We start from the raw sequence: 17,406 nt of genomic DNA, 5'->3' as shown, positions 1-17,406 counted from the left end.
TCAAGGACCTTGGAAAACTAAGATACTTCCTTGGAATGGAAGTAGCGCGATCGAAAGAAGAAATTCCAATTTCCCAACGAAAGTATACTCTGGACTTGCTTAAGCAAACAGGTATGACGGGTTGTAAACCATTTGATACCCCTATAGAAGCAAATGCAAAGTTAAGCAATATGAGCAAAAGGTGTTCCAGTGAGCAAAGAAAGATATCAGTGACTTGTTGGGAAATTAATATATCTCTCTCATACTAGACCCGACATCTCTTAAGTATGGTAAGTCAGTTCATGCAGTCTCCATACGAAGAACATATGAGGGCAGTGGAGCGCATTTTGAGATATCTAAAAACCTCTCCAAGGAAGGGCTTGATGTTCAGGAAAACTGAAAGACGATGCATCGAAGCTTACACCGATGCTGATTGGGTAAGATCTGTAGTAGACAGAAAATCAACATCAGGGTATTGTACCTTTGTGTGGGGCACCTTGTTACATGGAGAAGCAAAAAGCAAGGTGTTGTTGCAAGAAGTAGTGCCGAGGCAGAATACAGGGTCATGAGTCTGGGAATCTGTGAAGAGATTTGGCTTGAAAAAGTTTTGAAAGACCTTGATCAAGAGCATACCGGTCCAATGAAACTCTACTGTGATAATAAAGCAGCTATAAGCATAGCAAATAACCCTGTTCAACATGACAGAACAAAGCATGTGGAGATTGATCGACATTTTATCAAGGAAAGACTTGATAGTAGCAACATTTGTGTTCCTTATATTCCTTCCAATCAACAGATTGCAGATGTCCTAACAAAGGAACTACCCAGACAGTTGTTTGACGCATGTGTGAGCAAGTTGGGTCTTATTGACATCTACGTCCCAACTTGAGGGGAAGTGTTGAAATTAGGGTTTTGTACTCTAGGGGCATTTTTGTCTTTTTCATTTGGGTTTCCCTTTTCACTATTTAAGCTGGTGGTCTGTTGTATTTCTGTGTATCAGTTTTCTAATAAGAATCCCTTTATCCCTTGGTTTTTCTCCCTGATTAGGATTTTCCACGTAAAATATTGGTGTGCTATTTTTCTTTCTCTACTCTGTTTTTTTCATCAGTTATATATATGTGTGTGTATGTATGTATATGCAGTAATATAGTGCTGGTAAAATGCCTAAATTTAATTTTGCACTATACTTTGATATAAATAAACTTGATTTTCTCTTCAAACTTCTCCTAACCGCTTCGATTTTTTTTTTTCCCATTTCCAATCGATAAATTTGCATCCAAGCTTCTTATATTCTTCATCTTCTGATTATCCCGTATTTCTGTATTATCGCTTTCAATAACATGCAGCTTTCTTTGACAGAAACCTTTAACTTATACAAAAGTTAAAAAAAAAAAGTGTATAGTTTTAAACATCTAGTATTTCTTGTAGGTTGGTATAGACTCAAACTATTGCATATTTTATTCAGAAGCCGTGAGCTCTAAGCATTCAGAAAATCGGTTGGTGCCAAAACACTTCAAACCTTCAAAGAATCAGAAATCTTTGCGCTAAACTCCTTTGCAGCTCGCAATGCATTTACATAGTCACCCTGCAAAGAACAAGGGTTTACGAAGATCATAACTAAGAAAATGCAAACACTGAGTTCAAAATCATGAATAAAACTATTCTACTGGCATACTTGCTTGTTAAGTGGTGTGTGATAGCTCCGAAACTCAGAAGCTTTTATGATACCACTTTCATAACCTGAGATAAGAACAAAAATAAACAGAGTTTACCGGGATTTAATGCATTCAGTAGCCGAGAATAAACTTCTCACAAAAAGACTATGAAAGGAAAAAAAGAAGTTATAGAAACAATGGAAATGTTAAGTCAATACCCTTCAAATTCACACTATTGGTATAAGCTCCATGACCACCCTTTGCACAGTCAGCAGATGGTAGAGAATTGAGGAACCACGGAAGCTTCTCCTGGAATTGCACTGTAGTTGGACGGTCACCAATCAAATCTGAGTGGTGAAAGCACTGAAAACAAACAGAGATTAGCCCATGTCCGTTTCTTTAGGCATCAAACTACCCTCATGTCACTCAATTAATGCACGGGCTATCTAATAACATTGATCCAACTTAACGATAGGCAAGCCATCTTAGGGGCATTTGGTAATTGGTATTTGGTAATGGGGTTTCAGAAACCCACATTATTTGGCATCACTCAACAGCATCCACAATTCCAAATCCACCAAAAATATCATAAAAACCAGTTACTTTATTTAATTTAGTTACTTGTAGTTAAATTAAAATAGTTATTTTAAATTTAGTATGAATTAACTTATTAAACTATATATTACCAATAAATTTAACTAAATTTTTTAGTAATTATTTTCTATAAAGAAAATAAGTAGATTACTTTAGACCATAAAAAGAGATCTAAACACTTCAAAGATTTTAGCCAAGGTACCAAACACAGCTATCTATCCAATCTCAAGCTTCTTACCCACCATACCACAATACCAAATGCCGTCTTAGTATTGAAAACCATGTAATAGAAAATAGGACTTTACAGTTGTACAATCTTTGCACACTCCTTCACTTGAGTCACAGGAACCTTCATCCGGAAAACAGCAAGGAGGCTGGAGAAAGAAATTGTCATACTTCAGTAATCATGAAGTGTTGTCAAGTTGGACAATTGTATTAAAAAGAGAACCAATGTTAGGGTGACATATAGAATCATGCAGAAGAATTATAGTCATTTAAGAAGAATTATATGCAGTATTAGGTGAAAATATATATAGTTGGAGCTTGCAGAAAATCTCAAGTTGTTGGACGAGGTGCAACCATAAGTAGTAAAATAAAGCATTGGCAAGGAAAGAAAATAGAACTATGGAGCTCTCACCTGGTCATCTGGTGGACAATAGGAACCATTTGTAAATTTCCGGCAGCAACCAAATGCCTCTGGCGACAACCATACAAGAAAATCATCGAGCCATGATGCTGCAGGTTTAGCAATGTAGCTCAACTCTGGTGTCAATGACGCTCTTGATATCTAAAAGGAGAATGTAATAGAGTGAATACATGAATACTTAAAAAGAGAAAAAGAAGCATGTCATACCATTAAGCAAGATAAGAAACACAAAAGTCAACATTTGAAATGTGCTTTTCGGCCAATTAAAAGGTGAAATAAAGGAAAAATAATTTTATGCAATTAATATTCATAATTGTAAACTACCCCACAGATTTAGTATACCTCATTCAACAGGGAGTTTGAATCACACTGGCTGATGGAGCACAGCTGGTTTGTATGTCTAGATTTTGAGCTGATAGAATTATTGAACATCAGATTGATGAGCATTCAACTTAAATCATTGAAACTACTCAATTTGTTGAAAGCAGAGCAATATAACTAAATTTACTGTAATATGAAATCAGAAATAAATTTTGCTTTACGGCTTTCAAGGGCTGTTCGGTAGTTGTCTTTAACTTTCAAGATCAGTTTTATAAGAACAGCCATTTATTTTTCCTTTGTAATGGTTAGTTTTTGCTGTCTTTTTATAGTTTTTCTGACTCTTCCGTAAAGTTTGTATCTTTTAAGCATTAATATCTTTGCATTACTTCAATGAAAATGCTCGTTTCAAGTTTGTTTCTTTTAAGCATTAATATTCTTAAATCACCAATTGATCCAAAAGTTTAAGCTGATGGATGAAGGTAAATTTAATTATAATATCTAACACCCTCCCTCACTTGTGAGCTTGAAATATGAGGAAGAGCCAAGCAAATGAAAATGAATATTAAGTGGGGAGGAAATAACATTACAAGGACTTGATCCCAGGCCATCCTAAAGCAACCTGTTCCGATACTAGATTTTGGGCAAGATTCTGATTTGGACCAAATCGAACCGGATAGTAAACCGAACCGGATTTAATTGTGAACCAGACCCAAAACATAAAAAATCCAACTCCCTTGACCACAATCATGAGAAAGCACAAATAGAAAGCTGGTTGGTGATGGTGAAACCCGTTTGCGGCGACGGGAACGACGGGCGAAGTGACCGGCAGTGGTACAACGACGGCGACAAACACGGATGTAACTCTAGGTGTAACACACGTCGAGCAAGATCTACCAGCGATGGACAGTGGTGGAAGGCACTGGAAAAAGCCTCCAAAACCCGCAACGATCAAACTCCGGAAAGCAATAGAACCCAAACCCAAAAGAGACGAAACCGGCAGCGCACGAACTCACGAACAGAGGATCCACGGCAACAAACAAGATGGCATTGGCGACAAGCAGGCAGCTGCAATACAGACGCAATGGCAGAGGACAGAGAAGGCAACGGTGGCCGTAGACAGATCTAAGGTTACAATTAATTTTAGGGTCTTTTACAAATTATGGTGAATTTTAGGGTTTGGCTTTGATACCAAGTCAAATTTTAGGGAATAAAATTCTCTCTTTAGATATGTGCAATCTTAGGTCTTCTTATATAGGAGAAAGACCTCTTACAATTATGGAAAATAATAAAGACAATAAAGGAAAATATTTAACAAATAATATTTGTACACATAGAAACTCCAACAAATATCTTTTCATTATTTTAATGCAAAAGTTCGTTTCTTGTCAAAGAAAGAACAAACATTTAGTGAAAGCATGTTCAGGTGGCAAATATGCTCATATGTTCAGGTGATAAAGCTTCATAGTTGGAAATATGCTTATATTTCGAAAGGTGGCAAACACACTCTCATTGAGGCTACCTTTTCTAATCTCCCTACGTATTACTTATCTTTGTTCAGGGCTCCCTCCTCTGTCATTAATTGCCTTGACAAGACGGTTCGTGATTTCTTTTGGAAGGGTTCTCATGGTGATGGTGGCATGCATAATGTGAATTGGGGGATATCTCAGTGCCCTTCATTATCGGGGTCTTGATATTGAAAACTTTAAGCATCGAAACTCCACCCTTCTTGTAAAATGGACTTGCCAGTTTCTATTTGAGCATGATGTATTATGAAGAACTTTTATTGTGGCTAAGTACTATTCTATTGATCATATTTCGCCTACTCCTATCTCTTGTGCTTCTTATAAAGCACCTTGGAGGTTTATTTGCCAATTTATTGGTCTGGTTGCTGCTCATATCCGTCGGCGACTTAGTTATGGCATTAATACTTCTTTTTGGAATGACTCTTGGCTTAGCTATGCTGTCCTTTCAATAGCGTTTCCCCAACTTTATCACCTTACTCAGCAGTCGGAGGCTACTGTGGCTAACGTGTGGATTCCATCCTCGGGAGCTTGGGACTTAAATCTTCGGCGTAAACTTACTGAGTTGGAAATTGCGAAATGGGCCACTTTATCGCATCACTTGGCTTCTGTCAGATTGTGCTCCTCCCTCGATTCTTGGATATGACCTACAAATTCATCTATGATCTTTACTGTTAAATCTCTTATGATTGATTTGGTGGGTGTTAGGAATTCCACCTTTCTGATCTTTATTCGATGATTTGGAAAGACCGTTACCCTAAGAAGATTAAAATTTTTCTTTGGGAGCTTAGCTGGAGTGCCATCAATACTGCTGATTGTTTGCAGCACCAATTTCCTTGTGTATTTCTCCCTCTTGGTGCCTCATGTGTCATCAACATGTTGAATCATTAGTTCATTTGTTTTTACAATGTCTGTTTGCTGCAAAATTTTGGGATATTCATTTGGGTGGTCTTTCATTTGCCCTAATTCCATCTCTAATGCTTTGGCTTCCTTATTGGTTGGTCATCCTTTTGGTAGTACTAAAAAGACAGTTTGGTTGGCTCTTGTGCATGCTTTTTTCTGGAGGTTGTGGGGCGAAAGGAACATCTTCCCCTTTCAATCGTTTTATGGAATCGGTTTTGTTTACTACTTTTTCTTAGTGCAAAACTAACCACCCTTTTAGTCATTTCAGCTTATCTTTTTTAGTCAGTAATTGGCGTTCCAAATGTAATCTTCTTCTGGGATTTTCCACTTTCATTTATCAACGAAATGTTTCTTCAAATACTATATTGATTCTTCAAAATACTTGACATATCTGCAACATCAAATTTTTTGTAGGAGTATTTTTCACTTGGATAACAGTTTTTATTTTCTGTTCCACTTCCCCCAAATGCTCTCTCGCAGTTTCTTAGGTGGTGAATTATGGATGGTTTGAAGACAACTATTACGTCTCTATTTGTGCGCTCTCCCCGTTTGTTCTATAAATTTCTTTAATTGTATATTCTCACTTCTATGCACACAAGAACACAGATACATAAAATTGAAACAGGTACACGGAAAATCGTAGATAGATACCTATAATTGTAATCCTTCACAACAAAATATACTGGTGGCCCAATCCTTAGATATTCCGCAAGCTCATCAAAATAATCCTGATATAACAAAAGAAGAAAAATAAGATGATAAGGAACAACCATGAAAGAAATGAAAGAAAACTACTCGTAAGATTCTGAAAACCAAACATGAAGCTCAAACCTGAAGGTAAGAATCTCGTGGGAGGACAATCTTTTGTTCCAATCCAACCTCAATCTTTGTAGATAATGCCTATAATGATTAAACAAAGTACGCAAAATACTTGAGTAAAAGCAGTTAAATCATGCCAGGTATAGCATTTAATCACAAACAGTTTACATTGATGAACTAATACACAAACATGCATTAACTCTTCTTGCATCAGCACGCATGAATTAACAAAAACTATTCCAATGTCACGTTCACTATATGGCCAATCATAAGCAAAGCCAATGGGAAACGAGAAACTTACAATGCTTCCTAAAGTTAAGCCAACAAAGATGACAACAACAACAATCTTAACTCCCCAAAGTCCAAGAAGGGGTGCATGAACGTCCTACAACAGAATAACAATTTAATGTTTAGTTAGGGAATGTCACAAGTGAAAATGCATCAGTGTTCCAAATCTATGGCAGAATAAATAACAAATATTTATTTGCTCAAATCTTAAAATGAATATTCTACCGTAAAATGATTTCTGATACAACCTAAAAACGTACTTTTGCCTAAAAATTAAATTAGAAAAAAAAAATACACCCCACAAATGTACCTTCATGTACCGAGAAAGAAGCCCAGGTCTCCCCTGATTGAAGCCTAAAATTTATTCCATTTGTTTAATCAGTACTAAAAAAGACTCGCAGGTGGTAACCAAAGTAGATCTAACTTAGACAAGCAACCATAGATTATAATATAACTGAGAACTTGTAGAATGAAGCAGTTTCAGAAAATTTTCACGAGAACCTTGGTTAGGTTCATCAGAATGTGGAGGAACTTTTATGCATGGAAAACAGTCGACTCTGTGATCCTCAGCTCTCAAAATATCAAACACAATAAGAGCTACAAATGCTGACAGTTGAAGAATGAAGTCGAGCAACACTGCCAAAGCTAAATAAAAAGGAAAGAGAGAGAGAAAGAAAGAAGGCAGTTAGCTGGGATGACGAAGACAACAAGTATTTCTTGGCAAAGATGGGAAAAAATCTTCTCACCAGCAAACATGGAAAAAACACGACATGCTGGCATGGGAACGAAAGCTCCAACAGCAAAAGCCAAGATCTCTGACAAACTAGCTAACGTTATGGAAGGACCAACTTCAACCAGCGCACTGCTTATGCGCTCTTCTAAAGTCAACTCATATGGTTGTCGTTTCACAGCATGTACTAATATACACATGTTATCAACTCCTACCTGATTAAGGCAACAAAGAGCGAATTTGAGGTAATGACTTCCCCTAGTAAACAAATATTACAAGGAAAGAAGAAATCAAAATTACTCCATTAGTTTATAAAGCGTGAAATGAACATGCATTGGATATAGTGCACCCCTCTGTTGGTACTAACAAAAAATTCAAGAAGACTATGTTACACCTTTGGTCTCCAACGTTTCGTTTAAGTTGTATTTGGGTTTCTGAGAGGTTTACTGATGTACTAAGATTAAAATAAATTAAGGTATCTTGGTAGTTTCGTTGATCGATTAAGGTTAGGATTAGTTTCCTTGGTTTATTAGGATTAGAATTCGTTTGCTTCCTGATTCTCTATTTACTATAAATAGAAAAATTTTCTTCTAGTGTTGATAACTTTTTATTCATAATAAAAATTTTGGTTTTGTTCTTGGAGATTTATCTCCTATTATCCTAGGCTACATCATTTGCATTTGGTAGCATCCTTGGTTTGGATCCCTCCATTAATTACTAATGGAAAATTGACGTGACACCTACTTTTTATTTTTAAAAAATAATTTTTCAAATATTTTAGTTACTAAACTTAAAATAACATTTATTTTTCTTTCTTTTTTTTCTCTCCTTTCTCTCTCTCTCTTCCCTCTCCTCTATCAAACTTCTTCTCCAATCAGAGCATCCACCACCACCTATCACTGTTTCCTTGCAGTTTTTTCTTTCCTTTCTCTTCCTTTCTTCTTCTTCGCCGTTTTCGACAAAAAGATAATGAAATGGGGTTTCTCCTTCGTTTCAGATGTGGAACGAGGGAGAAACCTCCCTTGGTTGGATTTTTTTGTTTTTGAAAATGGAATGGGGAAAGGCAGGAGAAAAAGAAAAAAATTGCAGTTATCCACAATAATGGCCGAGCTGCTCAAATAGAGAAAGGAAAAAGAAGAGGGAAGAAAAATAAAGAGAGAGAAAAAATAAAAATTAATTAATTAATTAATAATGTTCTTTAAGGTTTAATAATTAAAAAATTAGAAAAATATTTTTTAATAAAAAATAAGTGCCACATCAGCTTTCCATTTGTAATTACCGGAAAAATAGACATAGAGATAAAGAACGCAACCAAATGCAAACCTCAAAAGTAAAATTTTAAGTTTGAAAACCTAGGGACCCAAATGTAACCTAAATCAAACCTTGGGGACCAGAAGCGTGATTTTCCCTAAAAAAAATACTAAGTCAATTTTTTCAGTTGATATTTTATGCTACTTATTGAAAATGGAAAAGTTCCCCTCGCTTCTCTTTATCCCCTCTTTGTAAATCTGTGTCCCTATTATTTTTGTTTGTTTCTTTCCCCGTCATATAACCTCTCTCACTTATTCTTGTTACCGTTGTTGTCTTATCATATTTGGCCAATTCTTTCACGTCAAACCTAGAGTTGTACATTTGTACAAGGATATTAATAAGAACTTTTTTCTTGCAAAGTGACACTAATTAGTTATTACATTAAATGATCTGTATATAAATTAACAGACAAGAGTTAACTAAGTCAAGTATGATGCCAATGCCCTAAGAATTCAAGACAACCCACCATTCTAGAGGGGATAAAAAGCCTCTTGGATGCCTACCCATCTACTCCCCACAAAAATTTAAATAATAACAATAAAATATAAAAATCTAGATACCCACGATTCCCACCATGTAAACACCTATCAGGGTCAAAGGTTAACTCATCCAATGTGATCCACACTTGACACGACATGGTTCTCAGAGGCCCACATGCAACTACTCGCGTGTCTCTAGTTGCAACAAAAATAATCATTTAGTTAATCAGTCTGATAATCAACCGGAGACAAGGCCCAATGGAAATGCATTGTCACCAGCCATAACTCATAAGGACTCCTGTAACTCTCTAAAACTAAAGGGGACATTGTTTACATAATAAAAATTCATGCAATCCCTTTAGTGAAAAACTGAAACCCTACACATGCTGTAATATTCTTTATAGATATATTTCCCTAGCAGCGTTTCTAAATTTTCCACTATCTTTAGTTTAACCATCCCTTTGACTTGACCACTCAGACCACCAGAGCTCCTTTGGCAAGCATCAGCCCTTTTCCCTTTAAATGTTTGTGTTTCACATTATTAATCCAAAATATGTATTTCATAAGAGAATTATCTCGGGGCACAAATTTTGTATACTCCACATTGATTATAACCATTGATCTTAATCTCAAATACAGGACGCCATCATCCCATCTTTCTGACAATGGGAAAACTCAAAACAAAAACAAAATGGTTATAATAGTACTTTTATGCCATTTTATGTACAAAAGACTGACCTCAAGAAAATCAACAGAAAAGTAGAAACTTCAAAGCATTGCAATTACCTACCGCTAAGACCAGGAATGGAATAACCTCCATAATTATTAATGTTGATTTTACTCCAATGGCACTGAAGAATCCAACAGATCCTAGAACAGACAGCAGAACAAGTATAACTCCTGAGAGGCCAAGCAACACCTGAGATTTCAAAATAGAGTACTCGGTCTGAGACTGGAGGAAGCACAATCAAACAAAACAGCAACATGCAGTTGGTAGTTTAAGATCAAATCTGTAACAAGGAGAGATCATATTATACGTCCTAACGTAACAACTATAAAATCGTCCCAAAAAAAAACTATAAAATTAAAAGAAAACTACAAAAATATGATGAGAAGTTAAATTGCACCAATTAGTCTGAAGTTCAACTTAAATTATGGCCATGCATACCTTACACTAAAAAGCTTAAAAAGAGAAACTTTTAATTTTCATTTATACCGGTCATAACATTTCTAAAGCTAAAATAAACCTTATTTTTTAAATGATAATTAATGACCTCATGAAAATTATATCTACAAATTTTAATAAAATATCTTAAAATAAAAGAAGTTTTAAATTTGATTTATAATTTTTAAATAAACTTTTTTTTTTTTTACCAGAAAAGTATCTTTTTTCCATTCAAATACCGAAAAGAAACAAACGTTCAAAGATTAAAACTCTGAACGAGAGTAGAAAAAGGAAAAGAAAGAAAAAAGCAGAGTAAATTAAATGGGAATATATATATCCAAACTTAAACAAATATCTTGGATAGAGAAATTAACAATTCTTAGATAAAGAAAACCACTCTGAAGCACTTAATACTAATCCAGATCAATCAACCTAACAATGTTCCTTATTCTCAAATGTTATGTCTTCTTACATCATTTACCAAATGGGTCATAGATTCTGGTGCCACCACTCATATGACAGGTAATTCTAACCTATTTTCTATGCCTCTATCTCCTGTCTCATCTCCATCTGTCACTTTGACAGATGGATCAACCTCCTCTGTTCTTGGATCCAGCATCATTTCTCTCACTCCATTTTTTTTGTCCTCTGTCTTACATTTGTCTCAATTGTCTTTTAATTTAATTTCTATTAGCCAACTTACTCGTGACCTTAATTGTTTTGTCTCGTTTTTTTTTCCTAGTTATTGCTTGTTTCAGGATCGTATGACGAAGAAGATTATTGGTGGAGGACATGAGTCGGGAGGGTCTTTACATTTTTTACCATCAGATACCGGAAGTTGTGGCTTGTTTTGGAGTTAATCCCCGTTAGAAGTTCATTGTCGTTTGGATCATCCATCGTTGTTTGTGTTGAAACAACTTTATCCAGAATTTCATTCCTTGTCGTTTTTCAATTGTGATTCATGTCAGTTTTCTAAATTTCATCATTTAGGTTCTAGTCCTAGGGGGTTCATAAACGAGCTAGTACTCTTTTTGAGTTAGTCCATTTTGATATTTGGGGTCCTTGTCCAGTCGTATCCCAAACACGTTTTCATTACTTTGTTACTTTTGTTGATGATTATTCTCGTGTAACTTGATTATACTTAATGAAAAATCATTCTGAGTTATTGTCCCATTTTTGTGCTTTTCATGCCGAGATTCGAAATCAATTTAATGTCTCTATCAAAACCTTGCGAACTGATAATGCTGGTGAATATTTCTCTCATGTACTTGGATCTTACTTATGTGGTCATGGCATTATTTATAAATCCTCTTGTGCAGACACTTCATCTCAAAATGGAGTTGCTGAAAGAAAGAACAGACACCTCCTTGAAACAGCCCGCGCCTTATCCTTTCAAATGCATGTTCCAAAGCATTTTTGGGTTGTTGTTGTGTCTACTGCTTGTTTTTTATTAATAGAATGTCTTCTGTTAGGTTCCTGCAACTGGTCCTCCCTTTCGATCAATCCACACAGACAATAGGCTAGAGAATAACGAAGATAAAAGAAGAATCGATAGACAAAATATATTCCAAACTTCTTATTAATCTCCCAACATTCAAACAACCACAATACACTGGTTCACCTTCAGCAAGAAAAGAAGAAAAACAAAGTAAGACTTCGGAAATAAAAAGAAATCAAACAACCCCGCTGGTTTTCGAGAGATGCTGGGGAAATCCTTCCATGAAGAGTGCCTCTTCCTAATTCAAAATATTTCTTCCCCTTCTCGACGACGTCCTCCTTCCCTTTTTGTTCACTCTCCCGTGGTCCCTACTCCAACAAATTCCTTTCTTCTTATTTCTGTTGAAACCATTTCATCCCCTTCAAATATTCCCTTAACCGAATTCATTTGTGAACTTCCCTTTTTACCCCTCCTTTTATAAGGTGTATACTAGAGGAGGTTTTACATTACCGCTCCTCTCAAAGTGCACCTTGTCCTCAAGGTGAAACGATGGAAACTGTTGTCTCATGTTCGGTGTTGATTCCCAAGTGGCCTCACTCTCAGGTAAACCCTTCCACTTCACCAACCATTCTTGTGTGCTCGATTCTCCATTCCACCTCACTCCTAACACTACTTCAGGGGCAACTTGGAGTTCAAACTCTTCGGTGAGCATCGGAGGTAGGTGTTGTACTTGTTGAGTTTTGCCTAATTTTCTTTTGAGCTGAGAAATGTGGAACACATCATGAATGGCTGCTTCGGGCGGCAAATTCAAACGGTATGCTACTTCCCCAATCTTCTCGAATACTTGATAAGGCCCAAAGAATCTAGGAGACAGCTTCTCACTCCTTTTTGCCAACGAACGTTGTCAATAAGGTCTTAGCTTAAGGAATACTTCTTCCCCTATCTCAAATTGCAACTCCCTCCTATGCTGATCGGCTTGTTTCTTCATCCTGTTTTGCGCTATTACCAAGTTCTCCTTTAGCGCATTTAAAGCCAGGTCCCGATCCTTCAAGAGTCTATCAACACTATCATTAGTGGACTTTGCTTCTCCATAGTGCATTAGAGGTGGGGGGGTGCGTCCGTAGACTGCTTGGAAAGGTGTGGTTCTTATGGACACATGGAAAGTAGTGTTGTACCAATACTCTGCCGAGGCCAACCACTTGTTCCACCTTGTTGGTTGGTTGTTCATTGCAGAAACACCTCAAATATGTCTCAAGGCAGTGATTTACACACTCAGTTTGGCCGTCTGTTTGAAGGTGGAATGCCATGCTTCTCTTCAACTTGATTCCCAATGCTGTGAATATCTCCCTCCAAAAGTTACTCAAGAATATTTTGTCCCTATCCGTGGTAATCGACTTAGGCATGCCATGAAGCTTGATAACTTTCTGTATGAAGATTTCTGCTACCTGTTTAGCTGAAAACGGGTGTTTCAATGGGATAAAATGTCCATACTTGCTTAACCTGTCAACCACCACTAGTATGGAATCGAACCCCCCGCTCTCGGTAGCCCTTCAATGAAGTCCATCGTCCACTCTTCCAAGGTTAGCTCGGGGATGGGGAAAGGCTGTAGCAGTCCTGCGGGTGTTAGTGCTTCCGATTTGTTCCTCTGGCAAGTGTCATAGCCTTCCACATATTTCTTTATATTGGTTTTCATCCCTGGCCAATATAACTCCCCACTCATCCGTTTGTATGTTCTCAAGAAGCCCAAGTGACCCCCAAGTATCGAATCATGGAATGTATGTAGAAGGGCTGGTATTAAAGTTGAGTGCCTCGGAATCACTAACCTCCCTTTATAGAGCAGCCTGCCCTTCGACAACTGATAATTGGGTTTGCCATCCGGATTTTCCTTTAACAAGGAAATGATCTATTGTAACTCTTCATCCTGATCTACCTCTCTAAGGATGAGCTCCAAATCTACCACCGCCGAGGAATACAAGCTAAGTAGTTCGATTGACAGAGGCACACGTGAAAGGGCATCAGCGGCCTTATTCAACAGCCCAAGCTGATAGAGGATTTCAAAGTCGTCCCAAGAGCTTGGTGAGCCAACGCTGGAACTGTGGTTGTACTTCTCGCTGCTCTATTAGGAACTTCAATGCCTTTTAGTCTGAAATGACCATGAATTTCCCTCCCAGAAGATAATGTCTCCACTTCTGGACTACCAATACTACTGCCATCAATTCCCTCTCATATATAGATTTGTTTTGAGCCCGGTGTGAAAGTTTTTGGCTGAAGTAAGAAATTGGCTTGTCCCCTTAAGTTAGCACAGCACCCACCCCTATACCTGATACATCAGTTTCTATAATGAAAGGTTGGTTGAAGTCCGGCAATGCTAGTACAGGACACGATATCATTTGTTGTTTCAAGTCCTCAAAGGCTCAGGTTGCTTCTTCATCTCAACTGAAGCCATTCTTCTTGAGTAGTCTCGTTAAAGGAGCTGCTCTAGTGCTATACCCTTTAACAAATCGATGGTAATAACCTGTCAGCCCCAAGAACCCTCTCAATTCGATAACATTTGTGGGACAAGGCCACTTCACCATCGCTTGAATCTTCTCTCCATCTGCCTCAACCCCTTGCTGTGAGATCCAGTGGCCCAAGTATTGGATCCTTTCTTGACAAAAGACACTTCTTCTGATTGGCAAATAGTTGGTTGTCCCTTAGTACATTTAATACTGCTCCCAAGTGAGTTTCGTGGGTTGAGATATCTGGACTGTAAACCAAAATATCATCAAAAAAACACAAGTATAAAACGACGTAAGAAAGGTCTGAAAACCTAATTCATGAGGGACTAGAATGTCATGGGTGCGTTGGTGAGCCCAAAAGGCATTACCAAGAACTCATAGTGTCCTTCATGGGTCCTGAATGTCGTCTTTTCAATGTCTTCCTCCCTCATTCTGATTTGGTGGTAACCATACTTCAAATCGAGCTTAGAAAAGACCACAGTCTCGTGCAACTCATCAAGTAATTCTTCGATTACAAGAATTGGGAATTTGTCAGCGACTGTAGCTTGGTTTAGCTTTCGGTAGTCTACACAAAAACGCCAACCTCCGTCTTTCTTTTTCACTAGTACCGGACTTGAATAAGGACTTCGACTTGGCCGTATGAACCCTGCTTGCAACATTTCTTGGACCAACTTCTCTATCTCTTCTTTCTGTGCATAGCCATACTTATATGGCCTAACGTTGATTGGATTTTGGCCCTCCTTGATGGTGATCCGATGATCTACTGCTCTCCTAGGTGGGAAGGTTGCTGGCATGGTAAAGATGTCTTGGTTTTGATCCAGAAGAGCCTGAATCATAATTGGCAACCGGTCTCGGTCTTAGCCTTCTCTTCGTCCTTCTGTTCCTTCTTCACACTCTATCTCTAGATGCTAGAAATCCACCAAGAACCCCAAATCTTCTTCTTCCCATTGCTTACTCAAGGTCTTGAATGACACTTCAGCTTTAGTGAGAGACGGATCCCCCTTCAACGTGACATAAGCCTCCCCTGACCAGAAATCCATTGTTAAAGATGGCCAATGAATACCCGTAAACCCAGTCGTGCATGGCCATGGCATTCCCAGAACCACATTCATTCTCCCCAATTCCATTGCCAAAAAGTCAACCTTCAGTGTCAAATTCGGCAGCTTAAGTTCTACCCCCTTACATATTCCCTTACCTTCTATCTCACTTCCATTTCCTATGACCACTCCAAATTTCTTATGATGTTCTACCGGTATCTCTAGTTCCCTCACTGTGTCGTGGTGTATAAAATCATGCGTCGCACCGGAATCTAAGAGCACTAACACTTCTTTACCTCTTATTTCTCCTTTTAGATTCATGGTATCCTTCGCCGAGAATCCAAGTAGTGAATTCAAGGCTAGCTATGCCTTCTTCCTCACCTTGGTGTTCTTCATTTCGAGTGCTTCTTCTTCTTCTGCAATCTCCTCGACCCCCGAATCATCCTCTTCATTGGTAATGAAAAGCATCAGCTGCCTATTCTCGCTGAATTTACATTGATGCCCGAGCGCATACTTCTCACTGCAACGAAAACATAGTCCCTTATCCAACCGGTCTCTGAACTCTGCATCAGTCAATCATTTCAGGGGAGCTTCTTTTTTCATGGGGAAATCGACTTTACCGGTATCGCGACCTGCTTCATGGGGGGCTCTCTTGGATTTGACTTTGGGATTTATCGCCCAATTCTTTCTTCTCGTGCGGGCCCATTCTGTGGTTCAGCCCACTAATGCCCATTTCCTTTAACGCCAACTTCAAAGCGAGGTTTCTATCGTTGACAAGCTGAGCCTCCTTCATACATTCGTCTATGGATTTGAGATTTCGGCTAATAACTTCAGCTTGCAGCACTAGTTCCAACCCGTTCATAAAAGCATCCTTCAACACCTCCTCAGATAGGTTCGGTAAAGGTGTCGAATAAGTGACAAACTTCTTCACATACTCCGGGTAAGTCCCCTCCTGTCGGATTTTGTGTAATCGTGCACAGAGGCTTCCCTCTCCCACATTCCGATAATGTTCAAACAGCCTCCTCTTAAGTTCGTCCCAGGTGGTGATAGCCCGTCAGTTATTGCTCCAGCAGAACCAGTCGACTTCATCGGGTGCGAAGCTGATCACTACCACCTTAACCTTCTCGGCATCAGAGAGTTCGTGTATCTCAAAATAATGCTCCGCGCGGTAGACCCACGATTCCGGATTTTCCCCTGTAAAAAGAGGTATTTCAAGTCGTTTGTACTTACCTTTATCCGTGCTTCCTGCTCCCAAGGATTGAGATGATTCAGCTTCATCGACTCTCCCCTTCGCCTTGATCATACTTCCCTCGGCGATCGTCGTCTCTTCCTTCCTTCGAATAGCATTGCTCTCCCGCACTTCCGCAGTAAGTTTTTCGAGGTTCTTGCATAAACCACTCAACAAATCTCTCAAACCCGCCATCTCCTTCTCTGTGGTGTCCATCCTCTCCTTCAATTGTTTCTGTGTCATCGCGCGAGTTTTCTCCAGGATTGCAGCTCTGATACCACTGTGTTAGGTTCCTGCAACTGGTCCTCCCTTTCGATCAATCCACACAGGCAATAGGCTAGAGAATAACGAAGATAAAAGAAGAATCGATAGACAAAATATATTCCAAACTTCTTATTAATCTCCCAACGTTCAGATAACTACAATACATTGGTTCACCTTCAGCAAGAAAAGAAGAAAAACAGAGTAAGACTTCGGAAATAAAAAGAAATCAAACAACCCCGCTGGTTTTCGAGAGATGCTGGGGAAATCCCTCCATGAAGAAGGCCTCTTCCTAATTCAGAATATTTCTTCCCCTTCTCAACGACGTCCTCCTTCCCTTTTTGTTCACTCTCCCGTGGTCCCTACTCCAACGAATTCCTTTCTTCTTATTTCTGTTGAAACCATTTCACCCCGTTCAACTATTCCCTTAACCGAATTCATTTGTGAACTTCCCTTTTTACCCCTCCTTTTATAGGTGTATACTATAGGAGGTTTTATATCTTCCTCTATCCTAAATGGAGAGATTCCTTATCG

At 38.3% G+C, this 17,406-nt stretch overlaps 1 protein-coding gene across 1 annotated transcript in view; it reads right to left on the bottom strand.

The window, feature by feature from the left end:
• Nucleotides 1–928: 928 nt before the first annotated feature.
• Nucleotides 929–17,406, bottom strand: part of LOC120070828 (uncharacterized) — a 56,365-nt gene continuing 39,887 nt past the window's right edge. Inside the window, exons 19-31 of the mRNA XM_039022713.2 lie at nucleotides 10,036–10,164; nucleotides 7,472–7,670; nucleotides 7,227–7,370; nucleotides 7,036–7,079; nucleotides 6,739–6,822; nucleotides 6,450–6,518; nucleotides 6,270–6,346; nucleotides 3,217–3,286; nucleotides 2,866–3,015; nucleotides 2,534–2,602; nucleotides 1,853–1,997; nucleotides 1,655–1,719; nucleotides 929–1,564 (exon numbers count right to left, since the gene is read on the bottom strand). Coding sequence (XP_038878641.2) covers nucleotides 1,493–1,564; nucleotides 1,655–1,719; nucleotides 1,853–1,997; nucleotides 2,534–2,602; nucleotides 2,866–3,015; nucleotides 3,217–3,286; nucleotides 6,270–6,346; nucleotides 6,450–6,518; nucleotides 6,739–6,822; nucleotides 7,036–7,079; nucleotides 7,227–7,370; nucleotides 7,472–7,670; nucleotides 10,036–10,164 — 1,317 coding nt within the window. The 3' untranslated portion in view covers nucleotides 929–1,492. The remainder of the gene's footprint in view (nucleotides 1,565–1,654; nucleotides 1,720–1,852; nucleotides 1,998–2,533; nucleotides 2,603–2,865; nucleotides 3,016–3,216; nucleotides 3,287–6,269; nucleotides 6,347–6,449; nucleotides 6,519–6,738; nucleotides 6,823–7,035; nucleotides 7,080–7,226; nucleotides 7,371–7,471; nucleotides 7,671–10,035; nucleotides 10,165–17,406) is intronic.

The sequence above is a fragment of the Benincasa hispida genome, chromosome 10 (genome assembly GCF_027475165.1).
Source record: "Benincasa hispida cultivar pf3 chromosome 10, pf3_genome.v1.1, whole genome shotgun sequence".
NCBI classification, from domain to species: Eukaryota; Viridiplantae; Streptophyta; class Magnoliopsida; order Cucurbitales; family Cucurbitaceae; genus Benincasa; species Benincasa hispida.
Note: the sequence above shows the minus strand (reverse complement) of the source record. Positions and strands in the feature narration are given on the sequence as shown.